The following is a 26433-nucleotide window of genomic DNA, read 5'->3' as shown; positions in this document are numbered from 1 at the left end:
AGTAATTGGTCGCATGGAAGAGAGAAGCAGGGGGTAATCTGCACTGCATCTTATTCCTATTGCTACAGATAAGTATCTGCCTCTTTGCTGGCTACTTAAACTGTGGTCCGCGGTGACCAAGGCTGCTCCTCTTTTATGGTGGAATTTCCTTAACAGACATGTCCAGCGGGGACCTGGAGGTCACAGTGGATTTCCTCACTGAGGTAGACAAGCTGGTGCAGCTCATTGAGTGTCCAATTTTCACGTGTAAGGATCATATGGAGCCCTTCCATAATTTGCTTTCTAGTAGCGGAGCGTGTGTACATGTGTGGGGGAAGGAGCGCCCAGTGCATGTACTGTCTGCATGCTCAGGCTCCCTGGGCATGTCCCCTCCCTGCTCCTTCATCACAAGTGGCAGCGCTGCACAAATAAATAGAGCAGAAGTTATGAGACTTTTTGCTGTGAGCGGTGTGAGACCTCCAGTAGAACTGTCCATCAGAGACACGCTGGATCGCTGCAGCACGGAGGGAGGGCGCTCCGAATGTAGGTTAACAGTACTAAGAGCGTTGGCACTGAACAAAGAGATGGAAAGAACAGAGGGAACCCATTCCAAATGAGCCTCTTAGATTCATGTGTGTGGCTTCTGCACGTAGTCTGTGTATATGTGATGCTGCTCAGGGCAGTGGCATGGGAAAGCTGATACCTGTCTCTGTGTGAAGATATATACATGGAGAGATGGAGAACATTATAGTGCGAAAACAACAAGGAGTCCGGTGGCACCTTAAAGACTAACAGATTTATTTGGGCATAAGCTTTCCCGGGTAAAAAACTACCACTTCAGATACATTATAGTGCAGTGGCAGCTCTGCTGTTGTGTTTGTCTATTCTAAGTGCTCTAAAATCCACTTGCTGACGCAGGTAGTCTCAAAATTTGCTGTGCCTCATGGGAATGTGGGGTAAGGTTAATGGTCCAAATTTGGGGTCATCTAAGCATGGGGTTCCTGGGATACAGCCCCCCCTGAAAATATCATGTTACAAAAATCACCTGTTTTTTGTGTTTTGTGCACACCTGGGGCTCAGACTATGACTCTGATTATCCCCAAACTTATCTCAGCCACACAGGATTGAGTTTGGCTAGTGTACGGCACCCACTGCTCCTCGCGGGAGGAGGGCAGATTTATATTGAAGCTATTCAGGGTTAAGTTAACGGACTCCAGGTTGGCATGTTAGTAGCTTGAGCCAAAGACAATGAAATGTTCATGCACAGCAAGTCTAGGGCTTGGTTAAGAGCCCAAGGATTTCCAGGTAGTATGTTGTCATGGGAAATGTGTGGCTCAAGAAGACATGCTGTGGTCATTGACTCTCAGCTGGACCCATGTACTGTGGGTTTGAGCCCTACCTTTAGCAGCTTCCACAGAATGTAAGTTGTGTATGTTCCTTGCTGTCTGCCTGCTCCTTTGGGAAATTTTGCTCAGAGACCAAAATTTCTGGTTTAAGAGCGATATTTTAAGGGCTCTAAAATCCACATGCAGACTCTGATTGAGAAGTATTGTCGAGGAAATGAGCATTAATAGAATAAAGGAAAGATACAACTCTAGGAACTGATCAATGGGACTGAGTGTGATCAGAGGAAAGCAAATAGCTGGTGTTCTTCGAGATGTGTTGCTCATGTCCATTCCATGTTAGGTGTGCGCACTCGCCATGTGCACCGGTGCCGGGAGTTTTTCCCTCTGTGGTATCCGTAGTGGACCAGCTCTGGTGCCCTCTGGAGTGACACGTATATGCCATGGAATAAGGAGCGCTGCCAGCTCCCCCCAACCCTCAGTTCATTCTTGCCGGAAACTCAGACACTGGGGAAGGAGGGCGGGTCATGGAATGGACATGAGCAACACATCTAAAAGAACACCAGTTACGGAAAAAGGTAACTGTCTTTTCCAGTCAGATGGACTGGCTCAGCCAGCAGATTTCTTTTGTCCCTCCTGTCTAAGAGCCCCAGCGAGCAGAAGGCCGCTGAGTTACCCCAACTGCTTTCTGCAGCTCTTGGACCAACCTGACACTGCTTAACTTCCCAGTTGTGTTGTGATCTCAGCACAAGGGGATGTGGCTGCAAGGCGCAACATGTCACAGCCTCACTGGACTGGGAAACCCCGGAAGTGATGGTAACAAAGGGATAAAGTTACTCGCTGCAGAAAACAGCTGTCACCGTGGATGCAGAGCGAGGGTTCAGCTTCCCAGAGCACCTATGCTGAAATTCAAGGCTGGACCAAGGCACAGTATTACACGTCCCTGCTTGGGGCCTCAGCTGCTGGAGTCATGTTGTTACACTGGAATCTCAGCTTTCATTTTAAAACCAAGGAAGTTTATAGCCCTCGTGAGTGGGAAGAAAAGCTTGAAAATGTGACCTGAGTGTAACCAGTGCAGCAACGTCTGCCTGCGTCTGAGAGAGCCTGAAAGAATTGCTCAGAGAAGGATGAACTGTCCCATGCTTCTCAGTGGGGTGCCAACTCCAAGGCCCACTGCCCTGAGAGCAGGCCCACTAACCCCACCCCAGAAGAGGACTCCCTATATGGCAGGAGAAGAGTGCAGCAGGCCTGCCCTTGTCCCCCCTCATCAGATACACTTGGCTGCTGAGGTGAGTGGTGGTGGGGGGGGTGCTCGGTACTGCTGCTAATGGGAAGGGTGCCCCGCTGCTGCTCCAGTAGTCGGTAAGGAGACCCCACGTGGCTGCTGCTGAGTGAGGGGTGGGGCTGTAGCGGTGGCATGATGGGCTTTAGTCCAGCCCTGCTCTAGAGATGTGCACATATGGTATCGCCAACCCCCAACATACACAGATCGGGAGTCAGGCCCCCAAAGATCATGAGATTGGCCTAAAATCATGACATATAAAAGCAGGTAATTTGGGCTTGGTCCTTTCCCTTCTGGTCCGAGCTGGTCGGGTGCACACGAGGCTCATGGTCAAGCTTTTCTCTGCAACCATGAGGCTAGAAACTTTTCTTTTAATTGAAAACTGAGTTTTGCATAATCACGACTCCAGGAGCTGGAACTTGGAGCGGAACCTCAGATACCACCTGAGTTGGCAACACTGCAGTGCTGGAGCTGGGACCACGTTCCTGACACACCCAGCAGCAGCTGCTCAGGAAGGGGAAAGGGACCAGAGAGCCTGTGTGGCAAACTTCAGTGGGCGACAGTGAATCGGGTGATGGACAAGGGGCCTGTGCCAAGCTGCAGCTACCGATGCCCTGTGGGGCACAGGAGTCAAGCTGTGGGTGCCCTCTCCATGTCCTGGTGTTCGTGCCCCTGAAGTAGAGTGGCTGTGGGTTTGGAGGATCCCTGTCCCGATTCTGGGTGTTGGTGTCACATGATCCCAATGCCATGTAGGAGACAGGCCCTTGACCATGTTAAATCTTGTGACACACTTCACACAGCAACTGCAGATGGCAACTTGACCGGGGCATGCTCATCCATCCGGGGTGAGTGGGAGCCCCAGGCATGGGCCTTCCCTGCTTTGGGAGCCCTGGCTTGGAATGCTCACCCCAGCTGATTCATACCCGGCTGCTCTGCTCCGTCGCTCAAGCCATGCAGCAGCATTAGCAGCCCTTTGATTTCAGCCGCCTGTGCCATTGGCCCAGTTCCACCTAGATCAGTGGGACAGGTAAGCAGGATCTGCAGCGCGAGGAACATGTGACCTGTGACAGACACTTTCCTTAGGCACTCAGAGCCGAGAGGTGGGACTGCCTGATGCTAGCTACCCTTGCGTTGCAAGATGGGAGAGAAGGAAACCTGTCCCAAAGTGCCTCGCTTACCCCTGGCGTCTTGGGCTGCACCTTGCAAGGGTTGGTAGCGCTCAAGCAGTGCGTGCAGATTCATTGCACTGAGCTGTCGTGCACCAGGAGAGTGCCTTAAAATGAGCTGGGCTGCGGGCCCTCCCACCACCTCATCACGGCTGGCACCGGGCTGGGTGGGTAGTGATTGCTTCATGCTGCTTCTCCTGCCCACTTCTCTCCTTGAGCAGCGAATGGAGTTGAACTTTAAGCTCCATTTCACGTCCCTAGTGTGACTAGTGGCTCGCGGTGCTGCCTGATGAGAGGGTGCAAATGTGGCGAAGTTGCTGGCTCTCCACAGCAACGTTTGGTGTTCTTGGGACATGGATGCTCTTTACCGGCTCCATTGAACAGCCCGGGTCGGGCATCAGGGCTGAATACACCTCCCTTCAGGCCACACGCACACCATTGCTCCACCCAAGCCATGGGCCCAGGACGTGAAATACAGATTTCTGTGCAGCTTCGCCTCCCCCATCCACGCTAAAACCCTAAAGTACCTAGCACTTCCTAATCTGTCCTAGTCTCGGGTCGCCTTCAAGATGATCTCCTGTCGGGGCCCCTGGGTCCATCTTCTCCTTTATCCCCTTCTCTCGCTGGCTTTGTTCCGAAATCTTGCTGCATCCCAGCCTGTTGCCATGGAAATTCCTGTAATGCTACAAGCCCAGGACTGCGGGGCTGGCATAGAGTGAGGAGGGGGAAGAGATGGTCTTGGCTGGTTAATTGAGATGGGAATGGGTTAAATTAAAGGTGGAAAGGACGTGCACTTCTGTAAGCCCTCCCCCTACAGTGAGGCTTGCTGAGCTCTGGGGGCACCAGGTGGCTGCCTGCCCCTGAGATGGGGAACCAGCTAACATCAGGTTGGATATAGGGAAATGCCTGGCCCTGAGCTGGGAAGGGAGGGACTCTCCAGCCCTCCCTCCCGTGGGTCTCTCCAAGAGCTCCGAGGACTTGCACATGAGCATGGCGGGGAGCTGGCAGGGCTGGGCAGGCAGACACGGAAATGTGAGTGCCATGGCTCTGCCCCCTGTCCGGAGGGAGGCTCGTTGGCAGAGTAGGTGCGTGGGGAGAGGCGATTGGCAGGGATCTCAAAGCACTTTACAAAGGTGGGTCCGTCTCGTCATCCTCATTTTACCGATGGGGAAACAGTCCCAGAAGGGTGATTTGGCCAGTTCACCAGGGGAGCCAGGACTACGACTAGCATAGATCTGCTGCAGGGAGTGATGTGCAAGCAATACAGCGGGCAGCAGGTCTCCGCCTCGCAGGCACGCTGGGGAGTGAGGATTGCTCTTCAGATCCAACTCTCCTGCCTGGAGCTAGATCTGTAGGTCAGAGACAGGTTAGTGACCGGAAAACCAATCTGCATTGGCCATGGGTGGTGCTGGCAGGGCAGGGTCCGGCTCATGCCCAGGACCCCAGGTCTCAGTTGAACAATGACAAATACAGAGCTGCGACCAGTCTGACTCGCTTGTGTGTTAGTGTTAAAATAGGTGCTACAATTCAAAGTGTGTTTTAGTGCGTATGGAATGATTGTAAATTGCTGCCTGCATTAATCTCACTTCTAGCATCCGTCTCCCATATTGCAAGGGAATATGTGGGCGTTTGCATTGTAAGCCTCTGTGACTGTGTAGCTCACCAGACAGGGGAGAGCCACTAAGTAGTGTGACATGCTGGTCTCCAGTGGAAGGAGTTAGCTCCTGCCCAGCGACACCCGAGGGACTAGTGCGGAACCTTAAAGAGGGCAAAAGACTTTGTTGTTTACTTTCCCCAGCCCCGTGAAGATGGGAGGAATTTGCTTGCATGACTCATCAGTTGAGTTTGCAGCTCTGAGCAGAAAGGGGGAAGGGAATTAAAACCCCTAACAAGGAGGAAAGGTATCTTTATGCTGCTTGGACTCTGGGGGGCAAGGATTACCAGGCATAAGCAAAAGATCCCCAGTGCTTAGCCTGGGTCAGCCCTAAAGGACAGATAGCACTTCCTTAGTATAGAAGCATCTGTTTCATTTTGAAATTTAAGATTGGAACTCATTGGTGCGTGTGTTAGCCTGCTTTACCCTTGTCAATAACTCTGGTTTCTATTTCCTAGTTAATACACCTTGAGGTAGTTTATTATCGTACTGGCTACGAGTGTTGTCTTTGTGTGGGATCTCAGGTGCAATTAAGCTGGGGTACGTGGCGGGTCCTTTGGCCCTGGGAGTAACCTGAATATTGCTGTGATCCTGGCGTAAGGGGCCATCTGTGACAAAGGCAGGACAGAGGGGGGCTCCCTGTGGCCCTGTTGAGACTGTTATAGTGCCCGAGGAGTATGAACGTGACAGTTGGTTGGTGAAATGGAAGGCTAGAACTCCCCTCCAGCGTGGCGTGGGGCCGCTGCCCAGGAGTCTGCCCGGAGGTTGGTACTCTGGCTCTCGAGCCATTGCAGCACAGTGGGGCACTCAGAATTGCTACTCACGTTCTCTTTATTGCTGGTTTCTTCTTCACTCTGCTGCTGCTCTGTATGTGTCGTGTAGTTTGTGCTGTGCAGTAACTAGGAAGGGCTGTGCCGTGTTCACAGCTGGCGAGGCTTTGGGGTAGGCCTGGAGGTGTTTCTTTCATTCCTAAAGAGTCTCTGGTGATGGCACAGGCCACCTGGCCCGCTGCAGGATTTCTGCACTCCAACCGTTTCTTCTAATGCAGGTGGTGGTGGTTGTAATCTCTGCAGGGATTGCTTGATTTCTGCATGTGTATGTCTGTTCCTCTTCAGCACCCACTCTGGGCGATTCACGGTGTCGTGTATCGGGGGTAGCCGTGTTAGTCTGTATCTACAAAAACAACAAGGAGTCTGGTGGCACCTTAAAGACTAACAGATTTATTTGGGCATAAGCTTTCGTGGGTAAAAACCTCACTTCTTCAGATGCATAGAGTGAAAGTGTCGTGCTATTCAGAACAGCACTACTGCAAATGGCATCATGCAAGTCCATGTCTGTGGTGTCACTGCTTCCAGATCAAATCAGACCTGCTCGGTGAACGAGAAAGATGGCTTTTCCTAATTGCTGGAGCTGCAATCTTGCCTGGAGTCTGAGCATCAAGCTAAGTGCTTAGAGCTTGTCTACACATACAGTTATTCTGGAGCAGCTATTGCAGCTTTAAATTCACAGCATATCTTAATCCAAATGAACTCTAAAGCATAGACAAGCCCTTAGTCTAGTGCCTCATCCATGGTTGCAAGCTTCCCTTCCTGTCACCTGTGCAACTGGAGGTGGGATTTGATCCTGTGGTTGGAATTAACTAAATTCTATTTTGACGCTCAACAAGGAATTGACTCCAGCTTCCTTCTCTTAGCTGTGTTGGCTCTGCAGGGCTAGAAGGTAGAAACCAGTGTGTTAACTCTGTTGTGAGATGACTAAACCATTCTAAACACGGAAGAATCCCATGCACTGCTACAGACTAGGGACCGAATGGCTAAGCAGCAGTTCTGCAGAAAAGGACCTGGGGATTACAGTGGACCGAGCAGCTGGATATGAGTCAGCAGTGTGCCCTTGTTGCCAAGAAGGCTAACAGCATATTGGGCTGCATTAGTAGGAGCATTGCCAGCAGATCGAGGAAAGTGATTATTCCTGTCTATCAGTCACTGATGAGGCCACATCTGGGGTATTGCATCCAGTTTTGGGCCCCACACTACAAGAAGGATGTGGACAAATTGGAGAGAATCCAGCAGAGGGCAACAAAAATGATTAGGGGGCTGGGGCACATGACTTATGAAGAGAGGCTGAGGGAACTGGTCTTATTTAGTCTGCAGAAGAGAAGAGTGAGGGGGGATTTGATAGCAGCCTTCAACTACCTGAAGGGGGGTTTCAAAGAGGATGGATCTAGACTGTTCTCAGTGGTAGCAGATGACAGAACAAGGAGTAACGATCTCAAGTTGCAGTGGGGGAGGTTTAGGTTGGATATTAGGAAAAACTTTTTCACTAGGAGGGTGGTGAAGCACTGGAATGGGTTCCCTAGGGAGGTGGTGGAATCTCCTTCCTTAGAGGTTTTTAAGGCCCGGCTTGACAAAGCCCTGGCTGGGATGATTTAGTTGGTGTTGGTCCTGCTTTGAGCAGGGGGTTGGACTAGATGACCTCCTGAGGTCTCTTCCAACCCTAGGTTTCAGAGTAGCAGCCGTGTTAGTCTGTATCCGCAAAAAGAACAGGAGTACTTGTGGCACCTTAGAGACTAACAAATGTATTTGAGCATAAGCTTTTGTGGGCTACAGCCCACTCCATCAGATGCAACCCTAATCCAACCCTAATCGTCTCTGATTCTGACTGACTACAGCAAGGAGTAGATCTGTGGAATAGAAAAGAGCTGCTTCGCAATGTAGAACTACATCTTAAACTGGATAATTTGTGAGCAACCTGTTTGCAAGGTGGTGAAGGGAGGTGCAGCAGGGGGAGGCCTAGAAAGGAAATGGTAAAGGGAAACCATCCAATCAACTGACTCTGGTAGATTTTGCTTCCCAAAGCAAAAAGGAGAGGGGTCTGTGAGCTGCAGCCCCGGTTCGTTGGCAGGTCTCGTTCTGCAGGGGTTCCGTAGCAATCTCCTTCTGCCGTGGGGTGCTTTGTAAATGCAGTTTGTCTGAAAAGATGCAGCATTTTGCCCTGTTTTGAGCCTGCCTCTGTTGGTGCAGGAATCCAAATTCAGGCTGTGCCTGAGAAATGCCATCACATCCCTGCAGAGACGCTGCAGCAGGAGCTGGGGACGGTGGCGGGCCTGCAGGTCAGGGGCAAAAGCAGTGGCTTAGAAGGGAGCGTCTCTTCCTGACTCAAAGACTGGGTGTGCTGCTGCTGGAAGCACAGATGCTTAGCGGAGGGGGAGGGGCACAAAGTTGCTGTGGCATTAGAGGTGCTGGAAGGGGACTCCTGGGTGTTGGAAGCAATGGTACATGAAAGCAGTCTGTGGGGTAGAGAATAACGGGACCTCAGGGGGTTGTGCTTGCCAGGCCCTCTGAAAGCAGATGAGTGCATGGCACCCAGGAGGTGCTTTCCTGGGCCAACTGGGAGAAGTTTGGGGTGGTTTGTAAAGAACGACCCAGATCTCTCTCTGCACCAACGCAGAGGGCTTAGGGGGGGGTCTGGCTGCCGGATGGAAGGATTGTTTTCACCTCCATTGATTGCCTGTCTGTTCTGGCCACAGATCTGCGCCTGCAGCTGCTGGACGTGAAGAATAACCCCTACCTGATCAAGGCTCTCTACGGGCTGCTGATGCTTCTGCCTCAGAGCAGTGCCTTCCAGCTCCTCTCCCACCGGCTGCAGTGCGTCCCCAACCCCGAGCTCCTGCAGACCACGTGAGTGACACCAGCTGGGGGAGTAACTCCTTCCCCTTTCGCTATGGCCCCGACAGTGTCACAGGGAGGCTGGGACTCCAGCCCTCTGCAGAGACTGCCCTGACCTAGGGGCCCTGGAAGCGCATGCCGTCCTCTTGCATTCCTGCCAGCAGTGTCTGTGGTATCCTCAGGGCACAGCCCACGTTGGTCCTAAACCTAGAGCTCCCGATACGATATGCGCCTGGCTCAGCAACATCCCTTATGAAGGTCCAATCCTGCAGGTGCTGAGCTGCCTCCACTCCTTCAGTGATGCAGCGTGGGCTGGGGCCCTCGCAGCCCAGTGTGGGGAGGTCGAAGGGCAATTCTGATGAGGAAGAATAGTGCTCAGTTGTGGGGCGGTGACCAGTGCGCAGGACACGGCTAATTGTATTTAGCTTGGCAGCCCTTATCCTTAATACAAAGCCGTGACCTGTACGGACCGAAGGGCCTGAGACTTGGCTGCTTGCATCAAGCTGGAGCAATGCATGCTGGGACCTCATGGGCTGCAGTGGGTAGTTGGAGGGAGACACGGGCAGGGGCATGTGTTTAGAGCAGAGCGGGGGCTGCGACTCTCACCCTCCGGTAACATCGCTGAGATGCCTTCTGCAGCAGTCGAGGGCGGCAGAGCAGCCTGTGGGCACCACGTACGTGTGGGGCTCTGGAGCGTTACGGCGTATGAGCCGTTTGGCAGGCCAGACCTGACCCCTTCTCTGCGAGCAGCAGCAGGGCCTTGCTCTGAGGCACCTGCCCGCAGCGCTGGGTGTCAGGCCTGAGGCTTCCTGCTGCACGCTGCCGCCTGCCAGTGCTCTGGGCGCGCTCCTGCCCTGCACTGTGCAGCGCTCGCTCGGCTTTTGTCTATATTTGGTAACCCTTGGAGGGCTGTGCCTCATCCACAGGCATTTGGCATCCGGGATGGAAAATTTCACTTGCAGGGTCGCCATGGAAACAAGCAGAGCCCTGGAGCAGATTTACACTGAATGGAGACCGGCGCAGCTCCCCTCAGCTGCCCCAGCTTGCTAGGAACAGCCCCGGGGAGCCTACCCAGCACCCGGCGTCGTGGGGAGCCAGCGCGTCTCACACTCAGCCTCCTACCCTGGGAGCTGCTTCAGCCCTTTTCCCCCTAGCCGGCCACTGCAGCGCACACACCAGTGCTAGCAGCCCTGCTGGGCCCGGGCTACTCTGGCCTTTGAGAGCCATTGATCGCCTTCGCCTGCTCTGCCGTCTCGCCAAGTCGCCTGCCTGGGATGTATCTGCTGCTCTTGGCCCCTACGCTGCTGGGCAACAGCACAGCCCCTCAGTGCACCTGATTCTGGTTACTCCAGAGCTCAGGCTACATGATCATAATGGCCCCTTCTGGCTTCAACTCTACGGACTGGCTGGGACACTGCTTAGGGGGCAGGGACCTAGACATCCGCTGTGCAGACTGGGCCAGGAACCTCAGCAGTGCCCAGCCCGGCATGCCCATCTACTGTATACCGAGCCAGCTCTGCATCCTGCTGCAGGCAGCGAGCTCTCCAGCCAGAGTGTGGACCCCTCCAGCTGGGCACACGGCGCAGCAAGGGGGGGCTGACCCAGGGACCTAGTGGCTGGGGCCCTCCGGCTTGGAGCCAGAGATCAGGGCTTGCCTTGCTGCTTCGCTCTTCAGGCTGGCCCAGGGCGGCCAGGTTCTGATCCTTGCTGGACATCTGTCCACCATGGTATGAAATCTCTGGAGCAGAATGCAGTTAGGGCTGAGGGTGGCCGGTCAGGCAAGGCCTCCTGGGAGAGGGAAGCTGCGGCATGCCAGGGTCTCCAGCCTGTGCTGTTAATTCTTCGCTATCATAAAACCGGTGCCAGGCATAAAATGTCCCAGTGTATGTGGCTCTCCTCTTCTCTTGGCACTGATGAGGCGTCTCTTGGCTGTGGTGGGGAGGGCTCCTAGGAACATCTTCGCCCTGGCCCAGGTGAGCCCACCCCATCTCCGTTCGGCTGGGCTGTCCCACTTGGCGGGGAAGTAGCTCTTTCAAAGTCCGGGCTAATGAGCTGGGAGGGCTGCTCCTCAGCGGCGGCACATCCCTTCTGGAGACATTAAAGACTTATCCCTCCTCTGCAAAGCCATGGGGACAACGTTCCAAGATGGGCCGAAAGCAGATCCTTGCCTTTTAACTAGTCCCTCGTTATCCAGAGCCTCACGCTCCCCGGCCTGTGTGCTCAGGAGCATTGGCCTCTGTTCTCAGCCAGGGTATTTTTTTGAGTGTGAGCAGTTATATTTGTGTGTATGTTCGGGGGGGAGGGTTTTCCTCCCTTCGCCCCCGACTACGGGCTTTTGGAGCAATCAGAGCTGTCAGACAGACTGAGCATCTGATTAACTGTGACCTACATTCCATTAAACATCGAAGCCCGCTCTCCTAACAGAGCAAGCTGCCCCTCCTTGGGAGAGCCAGCTGGGGCAGGGGGAAGCCGTGGGGGAAAGGGGTCAACCCACTGCCTGGACAGAGATGCCTGGCGGGTTTTCCATCTCCATCAAGGTGTCCCATCTCCTTTGTCTGCACTCCTTGTACGGACTAGCTCTCTTCTTAAACGTCTCTCTGCAGAGAAGACTGTTGCATTTATCCCTGGATGTGAATTTCTCTGGGTTCCCCAGTCTGACCATCACTGAGCCTTGGGTTAATCTCTTAATCCAAGAGTGGGGGTCGGCACAGGAGAGTTGCACGTCCGTTCTAGTCTGTTACAGTTCTGCATCCATTGCGCTAGACGCAAAGTGAGAGGCCATCCCTGCCCCCACAGCTTTACAGTCTGAATAGACAAGACGGGGGGGGGACCTGAGGCACTGAGGTGTGCCTCTCTCTAGGTCACCCAGCAGGCCAGTGGCACATCTGGAATTAGAGCCCAGGATGGCCAATCCAGTGTCCTACCTATTAGCCCACGGGGCCTCTTGTGGTTCCAACTACCACGCGGCAGTCGTCTTCAGAGAAACCCCCAACTCTAGAGAGACGCCAGAACCTTGCCTAAGACAGACTGTTGGCAGCATTTAAAACAGCCGCAGCCTGGTGGCTTAGCATGCTGGCCATCCTGCTGTGGGGGGCCGGGTTCGCGAGTGCCACAGTCCGTGTGAAAGGGAGCTGGGTGCTGTCACTCCCTGTAGGCTTTACATCTCCAAACTGCAGCACAACAAATGTACCATGGCCTCCAGCGCGTCCTTCCTCCCGTGGAGGGTCTCGCTGCTGGGGGGGATTCTGTGCCCCATTCCTCATCTCGGCCTGTCTGCTGAGGGGCCAGCGGTGACGGAAGCGGCCACCTGTCCCCTATGAACAAGACTAAGGACATCGATCCTTCTTACATGAGCCTCCAAGGAGCTGGTAATGCACTCTGGTCACTAGCAACCAGAGGCCAAACCTCGTGGCAAAAGGCTCGTTGCAGGTGCCCTTGGCCATCCCTTCGCAGGCCTGGAGCAGCAGTGGTGGTGCTGCAGGGGTGCAGCGTTCCCGTTGGCATCTGCCTGCAGGACTCGGTGCCTGCCCAGATGACACTTGTCTCAGGCTAGTGCTCTTTGCACTTTGGCTTCACGGACGCTTGCCCACAAGTAAATGCCAACAGCAGCCCAGCGCAGTGTACTGGAGGTGACCAGCTCTCAGCCGGCATTGTGGGGCTGCACTCTGCTGGGCGCTCTGCCTGCGACCCTAGCAGTGCTCCTCCGGCCTCTCTCTTTGCCTTGTGCTCTTCCCCTCAGCCTCTGAGCAGTGCAGGTGGAAAGCCAGGGGCAAGGAACTCCCCCAACCTCAAAGCATTTGTTTTACGGTCCTGCCCCATGGCAGTAACCCAAAGTGGGCACTATACTTGGCCAGTGGGACTGGGCTTGTGGGGATGCTGTACCTACCAAGGGAGTAGCAGGGGCCTGCTGCCCCACACTTCCCTAGTGAGTTCAGTGGAGCAAAGGGCTTGGCAGAACCTCATCCCCTGAGTTCGGTGGAGTAGTGGGGGGTTGGGGGATCAGGACGTGTTACTTCTCAGTGCGTGGCCTGCTCTGTTACGTCTCGTCCACACTGGACTGGGAGCAGAGCTAGCCAAGCCAGGTAGATCTATGGCTTTAGAGAAAATAAATAGTACGTTGTGGTCATGATAGGGACCCAGGTAATCACATGGTGTCAGCCCATGAGCCCTGCCTGCTCTGACAGCACAGGCACCATGAGCCGGATCTTGGCCGCATGTTTCCCCCCACTGTCCCGGCCCAGGGTAGACAGGACCTTGGGCAGACACGCTCGCCTTCAGCTGGCCAGCATGGCTTCCTTGGAACAAGGCGGCCAGGAGGGAGACTCAGCAGGGGCCCTAGGGACCCTGTGAGATGAGAGCCATGGCAGGAGTTTCCCTAAGCACTGCATGGCACTTCCAGGCATAACATGGCCTAGGCCAGTAGCTTGGCTCAGCATGCCTGGCTCTGAAGGGAGCGTTAGCCACTTGCTAAGCAGAGTAGCAGTGTCTGTTCCCGCCCCCTCCCGGGGGCCCCCAATCAGTGCTGACCTCCCAGCAAACTGGCACCTTGCTCCTTGCCAGGGCTGCTGCTTGCCACCCCCTCGCCCAGCGGTTCTGTCTTCCCAGCCACTGAGCGGAGATACCCACTGGCTGGAATCAGGAACTCAGGCAGCATCTGATTCAGCAGGAGAAACTGGGCCATTCAGCGCTGTCTGGCTAAGCATTTCGGAGATATTCTCTGCAGCATGTAGTGGGTGTCTGAAGGGTTAAGCCTTCAGTGGGGGGTTGTTTTTTCTTCCCCTTCTAAGCTCCTCAAAGCTCAACAAACAGGCCCTGTCTGTTTCTGCCCCTCCTCCAAAAAAAACAGGAGTACTTGTGGCATACAGACTAACACGGCTGCTACTCTGAAACCTGCCCCTCCTCCGTTAATCACCTTGTGTGTGTAGGTAGGGGTTGTTGATTTCCCAAATGTCAAGCTCTGTGGATTGGCCTCCCTCCCCCAAATATCCAGGCCAGGGGAAACCTCTCCTCCCGCCAGTGTCTCAGCGCTGCCGAGGGTGGGGAGCACTACCTCAGACACACAGCCGGGTCTCAGGTTTGCTCCTAATTCCAATTAATCTCGAGGAGACAAACGCTCTTTATGATCTGGCCAAGTCCAGCTTCCGAAGCAGAGCAGGCAGAGGCGCAGAGCCAGCCAGCAGGAGCTGGGATTCCCGTACTGCTGTGGGAAAGGATTGAACACTGGCGTTTTAGTGCCTTGCGCTTTTCCCCTCCTGGAATAGCAGGGCTGGTGCGCAGCATGAGGAGCCTTGGCGGAGCTGGGTGGGAGGAGACACGGGCTGGAATAGCTGCGTGCATTATCCTCCTCTTCTGTGCTCTTACGCTTGGATTGCAGGTTCTTCAGGGCAGCACCCAGCACAGTGGGGCCTTCCCAGAGCATAAGTATGGAGGGGCTCTGGCAGAGCCAGGGGGCTGGGGGACTAGGAGTGGAATAGCAGGGGGTGCCTGTCTGGATGGAGGGGCATCAGAAGAGCTCGGGGGGGACTAAGTGGCATAGCAGGGGCCAGGTCTGGATTTAGGGTATTGGCAGAGCTGTTGGGGGGCTCTCGGGCTGGAATTACTCAGGGGGCTACAGGTCTGGATTGAGGAGCATCGGTAGAATCGTAGGACTGGAAGGGACCTCGAGAGGTCATCTAGTCCAGTCCCCTGCACTCCTGGCAGGACTGAGCATTATCTAGACCATCCCTGACAGGTGTTTGTCCAACCTGCTCTTAAAAATCTCCAATGATGGAGATTCCACAACCTCCCTGGGCAATTTATTCCAGTGCTTAGCCACTGACAGGAAGTTTTTCCTAATGTCCAACCTAAACCTCCCTTGCTGCAATTTAAATCCATTGCTTCTTGTCCTATCTCAGAGATTAAGAAGAACAATTCTTCTCCCTCCTCCTTGTAACAACCTTTCATGTACTTGAAAACTGTTATCATGTCCCCTCTCAGTCTTCTCTTCTCCCGACTAAACAAACCCAGTTTTTTCAATCTTCCCTCATAGCTGGTTTCTAGACCTTTAATCATTTTTGTTGCTCGTCTCTGGACTTTCTCCAGTTTGTCCACATCTTTCCAGACATGGGGCCCCCAGAACTGGACACAATACTCCAGCTGAGGCCTAATCAGCGCGGCGTAGAGCGGAAGAATTACTTCTCGTGTCTTGCACTGAGGCAGGTCCCTCAGCGCCTGTTTGTGCTGTTAGGTGCGTCCCTTTCCCAAGCACCACACTTGCCACCCCGTAAATCAGTTAGTTAAGCCTGAGGGAGCTCCCTCTGCCAGCCTTGACGCATCACGCCATGGCGCCAGTGGGCGATCCCTCGCCCTCCTCGTGCCCGCAGTACAGACAGCCCTGGAGCCGGCACTCGGGGCTGGTCTCCCTGCAGCGTTGCCCTGGTTTCACTTCAGGTGTGAGTCTAAACAGACTTTAGGACTGGTCTACACTATAAACGTACATCGGTATAACTGTTGCTCAGAGTGTGAAAAAGCCAGCAGTTACCTAGTCTAACCCGCAGTGTAGACAGCGCTGGGCTGGCAGGAGAGCTTCCCCACTGCCATCGCTACGGAGGCGGGAGAAGTTCTCCTGCTGGTGTAGTAGCTTCTTCCCTGGAGCGTGACGCGGGCAGCATTGTAAGTGGAGACCTGCCCTGAGTCAAACCAGTCCAACCCCGTGGGTGGGGGGCGGCTTTTATCTCCATGCAGCATAAGTTGCTTAGAACTGGGTTGAAACTAAACCCCAATGAACCAGAACAAGCCTGTGCCCAGGGCCTTTTGCACTGGTTCCACTAACCCAGGGCAATTTGGGTGTAGCCAGGACCTCAGAATTGCAAAGCAGATGCCGCTAAGTTGGCAGTAAGTGAGTGGAGCCCACGCAGCTTGTTGGCAGTTGAAATGCACAGGGCTTGGTCTCCCACGGGCATGTACCTGAGAACGGGGGTCTCCCACCCAGGATCATCCTGCTGCAGTCGCTGCTTTGCCGCCCTCGGAGCAAGCCAGCTTGCCTATGGTTAGAGCTGCTGGCTGACAGTCAAGGCTCCAGGCTCTATTTCCAGTGCCGCCGCCGCTGCCCCTGCGTGACCCTGGCGAGCCGCTGAACCGCCCAGACGGCCTGTTTTTAGCTGCACACCACGTGGCTTTTGTGGGCGCTGGCGGCAGGAGTCCAAGTGCTTTGACCCTCTTTGTCCGGAGCCCCCTTGAGCCATCCCACACTAGCCTGGACCTGTGCCCCTTCGGTCAGCCCAAGGGAGAGCTCCCGTGCTCCCGCCTGGCACTAGGCCAGGCTCTCTCCCCTGCCAGGGGAGGGTGGAGGGCAGCTGAGATCAGCCCGTGGCTGCTCAGACTGCTTCCCCCTCCAGCAGCTCATTCTCTCCTGCCCAGGGACAGGCCCAGGATCCCTCAACACTCCCGGCCCTGGGCAGACTGCCCCACCCTCCTGGCTCTGTGTGCTTGTGTGCTCTTCCCGCGGGACAGTCCCACCTCTCCTGCCCCATCTGAGCCCTGGGCCAGCACCCCAGCCTGCCCGGATCCCCCTTCCCAGGCAGCGGTTCTGGCTCCGAGCCACGGGTTCCCACGTGTACGTTTGTCTCCTCTTCTTGCAGCCTCACCCGACCCAGCCCCGTGGGGAGTAGGGAGGGGCTGGGGCTGAGCGTCCCCCAGGATCCCTGACACGACCGGCCCCATTGTTGTGATGTCAGCTGGAGCTGGGCTGGAACAGGCACTGGGCGTGGGGGATAACATCGGGCTGGGCCGTTTTCCCCCCACCCTCGGGGCTTCTGGGAACAGACGGGAGCACGAGGTGGGACAAGAGCCTGTCCCATTGTGCTGATCGGCAGGGTGGGGCGTGTGGGCGAGGGCAGCCTGCTCTGGGGGGGGACGGGGACATGTGGCAGCAACGACTCCCGAGGCAGAGGGGGGCTGGTGCATGCACTATCCGAGGCAGGGTTTGGCCGGCCCTGCTGGAAGTGCAGTCGGACAGGAGCGAAGAGTCAGATGGGCATGGGGGGCAGTCCAGCAGGGTTGTAGGGCAGTGGCCTTGGTGGGTGTGTGGGGCTGGCTTTGAAAGGACACGAGGCCACAGCCCGGCTGGGTGCTCTAGTACTTGGTCCCATTGGGTCAGTAACTTCCTGGCGCTGCGGGCTTCCTCTGCACTGGCTGCAGCACCGTAACCTGGCGTGCCGGGCGCTGTCTGCTCAGCCGGGGGAGATGCCTCGCAGCGGGGGCCCTGGACTGTCTCCGCAGAACCGTGGGATTAGAAAAGCAGCCTGGTGCCCCCAGCTCGCTAGGCCCCCTGGCCTGGGAGGGAGCGTCACACGCCGTGAATGGCACCTGAGGAACCGCACACGCAGGGCAGCAGCTCTGTCTAACGCTGCTGGTGTGGGGGTGACTCTTGAGAGACCAGTGCTAGGGCCAGACCAGGCCTCTGCAGCTGCCTCCTGTGCGCCAGCTGGGCTCTGCCAGACTCCTCCCGCCTAGCCATGGGGCATCGCTGGTTCCAGTCTGGCCCAGACCCAGCCGGGCCCTGCTCTTTGGATCCCGTGGAGGCCCCTGTTGCCAGGTGAACCCAGCTCTCAGGCAGTGAGGTGCCAGGGCACTGAACTCCCCACCAGGCCTGGCATTGGGGTGGCTCCTCCCGGCAGGCATAGAGCAGAGGACAAGCCTGGAGCACACTGTCCCCGGGAAACGCCAGCAGGTGCAGGTACTGAGCGTTACTCCGCAGGGCACTCCAGCTCCTTCCAGTCTCTGGCGTCCAAAACGCCAGCCAGCCTCCTGGGGCCTCGCTCTGCTCAGAGCGGGAGAGGCTCGTAGCACGGGGTGCTATCAGGAGTGGCGACAGTGCTGTCCAGCTTTCAGCCCAGGGCCCATTTCAGGAGAGAGTCGCACCACCCTCTACTCCAAGCCTCTTGCTGCTTGGCCGGTTAGCTCAGCCCAGCATCCGGCTGGGCGCTCTGATCCGTGGTGATAGAGCAGTGCACCAGGGTCTTCACTTGCCCCGTGCACTCGGCTGGTTCACTAGAAACGTAGGGGATGGGCAGCAGCGTCACTGCCATGATACCCAGTTTCTTCCTTCCTGACCCTTCTCAGCTGCTAAGCAGCCTTGGCCTGCTCCTAGCTGTAGGCTCTTCCACAGTCGTTGTCCAGCTGTCTCCCTGCCCGGAGTGAGGGGGCCGTGCTTCGTAGTGGAAAGCACAAGCATCTGGCCTGTGGGGCAGGGAGCTCCGGTATGTGGTCTGCGTGGGGGTGGTAACAGACTGGGTGCTTGGCACACGCCCTCTCATCTCTCTCTGCTTCCTCTCCCCAGAGACAGCACTAAGACCACCCTGGGCTTCAAGAAAGCGGCCGCCACCAACATCGACTACCTGGAGCTGCTGCAGCACTTTGAGCGAGTCCAGAACAAGCACCTGGAAGTGAGACACCAGCGGGCTGGCCGGGGAGAGCCCCCAGACCGAAGGGTCGTCCTCTGAGCACCAGCTGCTGCTGGCGTGCATGGAGACAGTGACCTGGGGAGGGGAGTCGGAGGGACTTGGCTGCTGCCGTGGGTTCCAGGGTGTGTGATCCAGCAGGGGGCTTGTTCCAGGGGAGAGGCGGTGGAGGTGGTCACAGCGCTCAGCTGGGGAAGGATCTCCAGAGACCATGCCGGAGCCCAACACCCCAGCCGCACAAAATTCCAGAGCATCACAAGCAAGCATGTGGGGAAGCGGCAGGAGGGGACTAGATGGACCAATGAAGCCACACGCCCGCCCCCACCCCCACCCCTGGACTCTGCCTTACAAATCCTTCCCTGGCAACAGTCAGCTGATGGCACAGCCGGGCCAGTAAGGCCAGAGGGAAGACGTGTAAAAGCATTTTCTGCTACCTCCAGCCTCAAACAAGCGTGTATGTCTGTGGGCGTGTGACTGGACTGGCCTTGCCTCCCCCTCCCCCATCACTCCCCCAAGGCAGGCAGTCATGTGCTGCAGTCCCGAAAGGAAAGCCAGCCCCTTGGATCTCAGACGTGCACTGCCCTGACCTCCCCGTGGCAACAGCACCATCTAATCCTCCAGTGCTCTTGGCCCTGTGGACTTGCATTCCTGTGCGTGCATCACCCAGCCGCCTCTTGTCACCCCCCTCGGACCCACCTCCCCATTGTACGTATGGCAGTGCAGCCTTAAGTTATGGCCCCGCTGAAAGCATCATGGATGTGTATATAGAGGAATGGTTCAGTCCGAGTCAGATTTCTAGCCTGAAAATAGATTTGTACCAATGTAAAAGCTCCCCACGTTGAAATAAAAGAATTATGGCAAAGTCCCTGCCTGGCATCTGCTGCTCCTTGGGGAAGGCCCCCGGGATGGCCATCACCTGGGCTGAGGCTGCCCTCCGCACCCACTGAGCACTTTGGGGGCCCTCTCCCCTGGCTGGGTCAGCATCTCCCAAACTTCCTGCGTGGGTTGGAGATTTGGCCCATGTCTGCCATTTGTTCCCAGGGAGAAGGGAGTCACTGAGTGCCCCTTGTGCATGGCGGGGTCTGGCCTGCCGATGCTGGAATCCTAGGGGGTAACTGCAGCTCCAGTAGACGTGCTCAGGTCCCAGGGCAAGCCTGGATTCATTACCATGGCACTAGCCCCTGCTCTGGGGCCAGCGCCAGCCCGATTAAGGCCACGTCTGCACTCTTGGCGCTGCAGTGGCACCGCTCGGCACCTTCGCTGTGCTGCTGGAGCACCTGCCGTGTAGCTGCCGGCTACAGGCCAGAAGGGGGTTTTCCATCGCTCCAGGAACTACACCTCCCCAAGCGCCAGTAGCTGGGTCAGTGGAAGCTGCTGCTACAGGGCGGGTGAGGCTGGCAAAGTTACGGTGCCCAGGGGTTTTCTAGCTGTGTTCAGTGTCACAGGCCGAAGGAGCTGCAGTCACCCCGGGATTGCAGGACAGACGTACCCTGAGCGGTGGGCCGCTGCAAACGGCCCTGCTGCAGTTGCTCGGAGGAAGCTGCGAAGTGTGAGCAGACTGTTGCAGGGTTGGGTGTGTTTATTCCTCAGGCAGGCCAAGAGCCCAGGGGTCTGTCTGCTCCAGGGGTGGCCAGTGTCTGAGGGAGGGGAAGGAGCCCCTGGGCGCAGGCTATTCCGTTACAGGGAAGTGTCTTTCCAGCTCCTCTCTGCCAGTGCTTGACCTGTGCTGTGAAGCAGGAGAACAGAGAACCAGATGGTCTCACTATCCATAGAAACGTTTAATCCTCATACTGCCCACTTCCTTCCCCACCTGCTCGCTCCCCTCTTGGGCGGTTGGGTAGGTCACAAGTGCAGCAGAAATGCCGCTTTCCCCTGGGCAGCCTGCTGCTCTGCTGGGCTTAACTTCCTGCCAGTTGCTGGATGAGTGGCATTCCCTCAACCCTTCCCAGCTCCTCAACCCAGGATCCAGCCTGTGGTCTGATCTCCCGAATTCCAGCCCTCCTCCTTGTGTGACACAAGCTGGCAAGGAGCAGCAGGGCCACTGGGGGTTGTGCCTTGGGTTCCCCCTTGCTACGCCCTCCTGCATTGGAGAGGATTCTGGGCAGCCCCAATCAGAAGACGGAACAGGCTGCAGACAATGTTCTGGGTTGCCAGTATCCATTTGTAGTGGGGCCTGTCAGTGCCTCCCATCCCAGTATGACCTTGTAGCTCTGCGGAAGGAACCCGTCCCAGAGCAGTGCCGAGAGCTGATGCACAGAGATGGAACAAGGCCAGGTTTGGTTAGGGGGATTCTGTTAAGGTGGCGGCTCCTCTAGAAATGACCCTCCTCTGGATGACTTGTTGTAGGGGGGAGGCTTAGGAATATCTTCTCCCTCCGCTTTTATGGCTGCTGCTTCGTTTAGAGTGGGGCTGGCTCATCTTGATAGCCCTGTGCTGAGGATTAGCTTGCATAAAATAAATCCATTCCTCTCAGTCCTGAGGAAAGATCTTCAGAACCCTGTCCTGGGGGGCTAGTGTCGAGAGTCTCCCCTCCAGGAGGTGGGGTAACTTCAGAGCACTAGTACCTGCTGACTGGGGAAGGGCAGAGAGCCAAATCCAGCCAGTGCCAAGCTCCTTTAACCCCCACTGCAACCAGTGGGAGCCGAACTCACTCAGCACCGTGCAGAGTCAGGCCAGCCGCCCACTGAAGTGAGTGGGAAAGATCCTGTGGCCTTCAGATCAGACTGTAAGCTTCAAACGGCTCTGCAGATGCCCAGAGCCCCTGGGTCGGCGCGGGCGGCTGGAGAGCCGCGGCCGGGCCCCGGGGTCGGCGCGGGCGGCTGGAGAGCCGCGGCCGGGCCCCGGGGTCGGCGCGGGCGGCTGGAGAGCCGCGGCCGGGCCCCGGGGTCGGCGCGGGCGGCTGGAGAGCCGCGGCCGGGCCCCGGGGTCGGCGCGGGCGGCTGGAGAGCCGCGGCCGGGCCCCTGGGTCGGCGCGGGCGGCTGGAGAGCCGCGGCCGGGCCCCTGGGTCGGCGCGGGCGGCTGGAGAGCCGCGGCCGGGCCCCTGGGTCGGCGCGGGCGGCTGGAGAGCCGCGGCCGGGCCCCTGGGTCGGCGCGGGCGGCTGGAGACCCGCGGCCGGGCCCCTGGGTCGGCGCGGGCGGCTGGAGAGCCGCGGCCGGGCCCCGGGGTCGGCGCGGGCGGCTGGAGAGCCGCGGCCGGGCCCCGGGGTCGGCGCGGGCGGCTGGAGAGCCGCGGCCGGGCCCCTGGGTCGGCGCGGGCGGCTGGAGAGCCGCGGCCGGGCCCCTGGGTCGGCGCGGGCGGCTGGAGAGCCGCGGCCGGGCCCCGGGGTCGGCGCGGGCGGCTGGAGAGCCGCGGTCGGGCCCGGGGGTCGGCGCGGGCGGCTGGAGACCCGCGGCCGGGCCCTGCTGGAGACCCGCGGCCGGGCCCCGGGGGCGGCGCGGGCGGCTGGAGAGCCGCGGTTGGGCCCGGGGGTCGGCGCGGGCGGCTGGAGAGCCGCGGCCGGGCCCCGGGGGCGGCGCGGGCGGCTGGAGAGCCGCGGCCGGGCCCGTAGTCTGAGCTGTAGTCACACAGCCGGTGTCTGTGCCGTCCCGGGAGCAGGCAGTGGAATGCTGACCCATGCTCGACACAGACTCATTGGCCGTTTGGGGGATGGGAAGTCATCTCTGAGGACGTTTGTTTGGGTTTCTCTCGTTTTTCCACCTCTCTTTAGGCCTTGCCCTGGCCCTTGTCGCCCCAGCGTCCGAGCCGGCCCCGTGCTGCTGGCCCTACCCAGGGCGGTGGTGTCATCCCTGTGCCATTGCTGGGGCAGGGGCCGACCTTTGATGGCCCCGGTGGGCGTGAGGCTCCCCTTCGCAACTCACCCTAAGGAACTCGCCCACGGCCACACAGGGCGTCGGAGCAGAGCCGGGAATTGACCCCGAGCGCCCGTGTGCCGTTAGTGCCTGACCCATCAGCACAGCCCTTCCCCATCAGCCGCTACTGAACCTGCCTCCCCGTGCGGCGGGTGCCCAAAGCCGGCTCTGCCAGTGCCCAGGGAAAGCAGAGGGAGTGAATCTGAGTGTCCCTTTAACTGCTTATACATGGAGTCTGGGGGCAGGGAGTGCCCCATGCAGCCATCTCCTCCAGCCAGTCTGTACAATATCCCCCCACCCTCGGAGGAGCCTGGCTCTCCTATGGGGAGAGGGTCAGGATCTGTCCACCAGTAGGAGAGCGGGGATCAATTTTGCACACCAGCCCTTAGAACCACCTGTTCCCACACCCTGGAGAAAGTTCATTGAGCCCCCACTCCCGAGTGGGACAGGCTCTCAACCTGCCTGCAAAACTCAGGAGGGCATCAGCCAAGCTCAGAGCCAGACCCGAGCTGCCCATCCCTGGAAGGGGTCAAACCCGACACGGGAACAACCCAGAGCTTTGCACAGGCTCACAGGGCCAGGTCCCAGCTCCAGGGTCCTTAGCACCGAGCAGCAGCAGACCCCAGCTCCCCCTCGCCCCCCAAGCTCCCGGTATGTCCCGCTCCAGCTCTGACCATGGCCACTGGGACCAACCGCTGCATAAAGCCCAATCCAAAGGCAGGGCTGAGACTACAGTGGCGGAGCTGGGCGGGCAGGGGGCCGTCACGCTGTGTGTCACATTGATGAGACAGGGCCAGGCCCCTGCCACAGTCTGTAACAAAGGGCTGCCCACTGGTGGGTGGTACCTGGGGCAGAGCATCCCAGCGTCCATGGTGCAGTCGTGTCCCTTCGTGGTGGGGACAGCAGATGTCAGGCCTGGTTTGCCATCTGCAGTTTTGATGAGCGTGATTGTGTGACAGGCCCGGCTGGGGGAGGAGGGACAGGGGCCTAGGCTGGCTGAGTCCCATCCCGCCCTGCCCCGTTTCCAGTAGGTCTGTAACCCAGGGAGTGTGTCTGAGCAACGCTGCAGGTACGCTATGTGCTGTTCGGCCTGCCTGAGCCCCTCAGCCTGTCGGTGGAGCAGTGAGGAGGGCCGGGGCTTATGGAGCGGGAGCCTGTCCCAGGGTACGGAGCCAGGTTCCTGTGTATTCTGATGGAGTGTTTGGGGCCATTGCTGTGGCCACCTGTCCTGGGCTTTAGACCGCTTGAGATCTGCATTTCAAGTGGCTTCCCAAAAGCCTTTGGCTAGAGCAGCAGCTGGTCCCTTGTGTCACAGTTCAGGGCAGCTGCCCCCATATTGCCCCGCTCTAGGCTCCCGGCTCCCAGCCATCACCTCCTGTGGGCAGAGACTTGTTCTTTCCCCTCCTGAGCAGGGTGTTGGCAGCTCCCTGTTCACACTGTTACCCCAGCAGGCCGGGCTGCCTGAGCAGGCCAAGGGTTGCGTGGTGCTTTCTCCTCGGAGGCTGTAAACAGCGTAATTGCCCGTGCGTGGAAGGTACTATGCGGCTCTCAGCACATACTTCGTCTTCGAGTGGCTGCTCACATCCATTCCAGTAGGTGCGCGCCGCGTGCACGCTCGTCGGAAAGTTTCCCCCCAGCAGCACCCGTAGGGTCGGCCATGGAGCCCCCTGGAGTGGCGCCTCCATAGCGCTCTATAGATGCCCCTGCCGACCCGGCGCCGCCTCGGTTCCTTCTTACTGCCCGTGACGGTCGTTGGAACTGTGGCGACTTGCTCAGCAAGCTCCCGTTTCCCGAGCTGCTCTTTCCGACTGTTTCTATCCCCTAGTTGATTAGTTCATAGCTAGTTCTTAGTTGTTGTAGTGCTAGTTAGTAGTTAGCTGTTGGGCTGGGGGGTTTACCCTCCCCCCAACCGCGTTCTCCTTGGGACTTACATGCCCAAGTCCCAGGAGTTCAAGTCCTGCAGCAAGCCCAGGCCAACGGGCGACCCCCACGACGCTTGTTTAAAGTATCTGGGGGAAGCTCATCGGTCAGAAAAGTGCAGGATTTGTAAGGGCTTTCGCCCCCGAGCCAAGAAGGAGCGGGACTTTAGACTGAAGCAGCTCCTTATGGAGGCGGCACTTAGACCACAACCCGCATCGGCATGGCAGGACCCGGCACCGAGTTCTGCAGTGTGCAGTGCCCCGGCGGCAGTGGTGGAGATGGCACCACGGAAGGACTCTGGTCGAGACCCGCGGCACTGCTGCTCCCCGGCACCGAAGCCGGCGGGAACGACCCAGCACCAATCCCATTCGCCAGCGCAGAAGCAGCACCAGAAGCAGGGGAGGAATGGTTCCCCCACTTCGGGACCCACCCCCTCGGAGCCGGCCAATGGGGCGCATCGCAGGGAGGAGCCCCCAGTGCCGAAAACTTTGGAGCCTGCACTGTCAACTTCGGCCCTGTGAGGGAGACCGTCGAGTCTGGTGCAGTTGGACTCCCCATGTCAGGTGGTGGAGGACGGAGAACTGCCTTCCACCCCAGACACCTTCGAGGCTGTGCGAGAACTCCTTGCACTTACGGCACCGAGGTCCCTGACCCTCCATGCTAATACCACAACGGGCGGCACCGTCTCGAGGGAAGCCAGCGATGTTCTGCCCCTCGACTCAGACTGCAGAAGCGAGGCACCGCTCGGAGTCTCGGCGCCGTTCACACTCGCAGTGCTGGTCTGACTCGTGGCACCGCTCCAGGTCCCGCCAGCGCTCCTGCTCACGGTGCAGATTGCCTTCACGCAGTAGGTCCCAATCTCTGCACCGTTCATATCGGCACAGATCCGGCTTGCTGCACAGACCCCGCTCGTGGTACCAATCCAGCAGTGGCCATTTTGGACCCCGTGGGCAGACCACCAGGCCCAGGGGCACAGTCCCAGGCTTCACACTTCATGACCACTGGAGGAAGCGCCAGTCACCCCACTCCTAGGGGTGCAGAGGAGCCGGCGGTTGTACCACCTCCTCTGGAACCCACCCCTGGAGCGGCTGGCATGGAACTTGAGGCGGGGCAGGAGGTCCCTGAGGACCAAGAGGGTCAGGAGAATCCAGGTTCCTCACTAGTCTCCTAGTCATCCTCCCCAGACGATGTGGTGGCGGGCACCTCTGCCTCTGGGCCGCCCCCTAGAGATAGCTGTGCCCACCAGGAACTCCTGCGCAGGGTGGCACGGAATATGAACCTGCAGGCTGAGGAGGGGGTAGAGTCAGAGGACCCTATGGTGGACATCCTGGCACCAGAAGGACCATTCAGGGTTGCTCTACCCCTGATCGAAACTATACAAGCCAATGCAAGGACCATTTGGCAGACCCCGGCCTCCATCCCTCCCACCGCTAAGGGTGTGGAGAGGAAGTACTTGGTACCCTCCAAAGGGCATGAGTACCTGTTCACACACCTGCAGCCGTGCTCGTTAATAGTGGCTGCAGTGAATGAAAAGGAGAGGCAGGGACAGCAAGCCCCAGCACCTAAGTCCAAGGACGCCAAGCGCCTGGATTTATTTGACGCAAAGTTTACTCCACGGGGGGCTTGCAGCTCAGGATTGCCAACCAGCAGGCAGTCCTGAGCAGGTACCTTGAACTCCTGGAACTCAGTGCTGAAGCTTAGGGAGCTGGTACCAGCGGAGTCCAGGGAGGAGTTGGGGCAATTGTCGAGGAGGGCAAGGCGGTGGCACGGACCTCTTTACAGGCCTCACGGGACGCTGCGGACTCGGCAGCGCGCACCTTGTCCTCAGGGATAGCTGTGCGGCGTAGCTCATGGCTGTAGGCCTATGCCAGACCTACCCTTTGACGGGGTGGGCCTGTTTGCTGACCACAGACTCCAGGCTGCATCGCCTCAAAGACTCCAGGGCGCCAATGAAATCTTTGGCTATGCACATACGCTGGCAACCCAACGAAAGCCCTTTAAGCTCCAACAGCACCCATATCCTCCTCGGACGAGGCAGGAATTCTACAGGCGCAGGGGTAGGCATGGCAGGTGTAAGCCTTCCCATCCCCCGTTTGGACAGGGCCAGGGCCCGGCTAAGCCTTCGTCGGGCTCA

At 57.8% G+C, this 26433-nt stretch overlaps 1 protein-coding gene across 1 annotated transcript in view; it reads left to right on the top strand.

Annotated features, from left to right (window-relative positions):
* The window catches only part of VAC14 (VAC14 component of PIKFYVE complex), a 204072-nt gene extending 184691 nt beyond the window's left edge, over positions 1-19381 (top strand). Inside the window, exons 17-19 of the mRNA XM_065416489.1 lie at positions 167-246; positions 8951-9101; positions 18409-19381. Of these exons, the coding sequence (XP_065272561.1) occupies positions 167-246; positions 8951-9101; positions 18409-18571 (394 nt within the window). The 3' untranslated portion in view covers positions 18572-19381. The remainder of the gene's footprint in view (positions 1-166; positions 247-8950; positions 9102-18408) is intronic.
* Positions 19382-26433: the final 7052 nt, after the last annotated feature.

The sequence above is a fragment of the Emys orbicularis genome, chromosome 14, assembly GCF_028017835.1.
Source record: "Emys orbicularis isolate rEmyOrb1 chromosome 14, rEmyOrb1.hap1, whole genome shotgun sequence".
NCBI lineage: Eukaryota > Metazoa > Chordata > Testudines > Emydidae > Emys > Emys orbicularis.
Note: the sequence above shows the minus strand (reverse complement) of the source record. Positions and strands in the feature narration are given on the sequence as shown.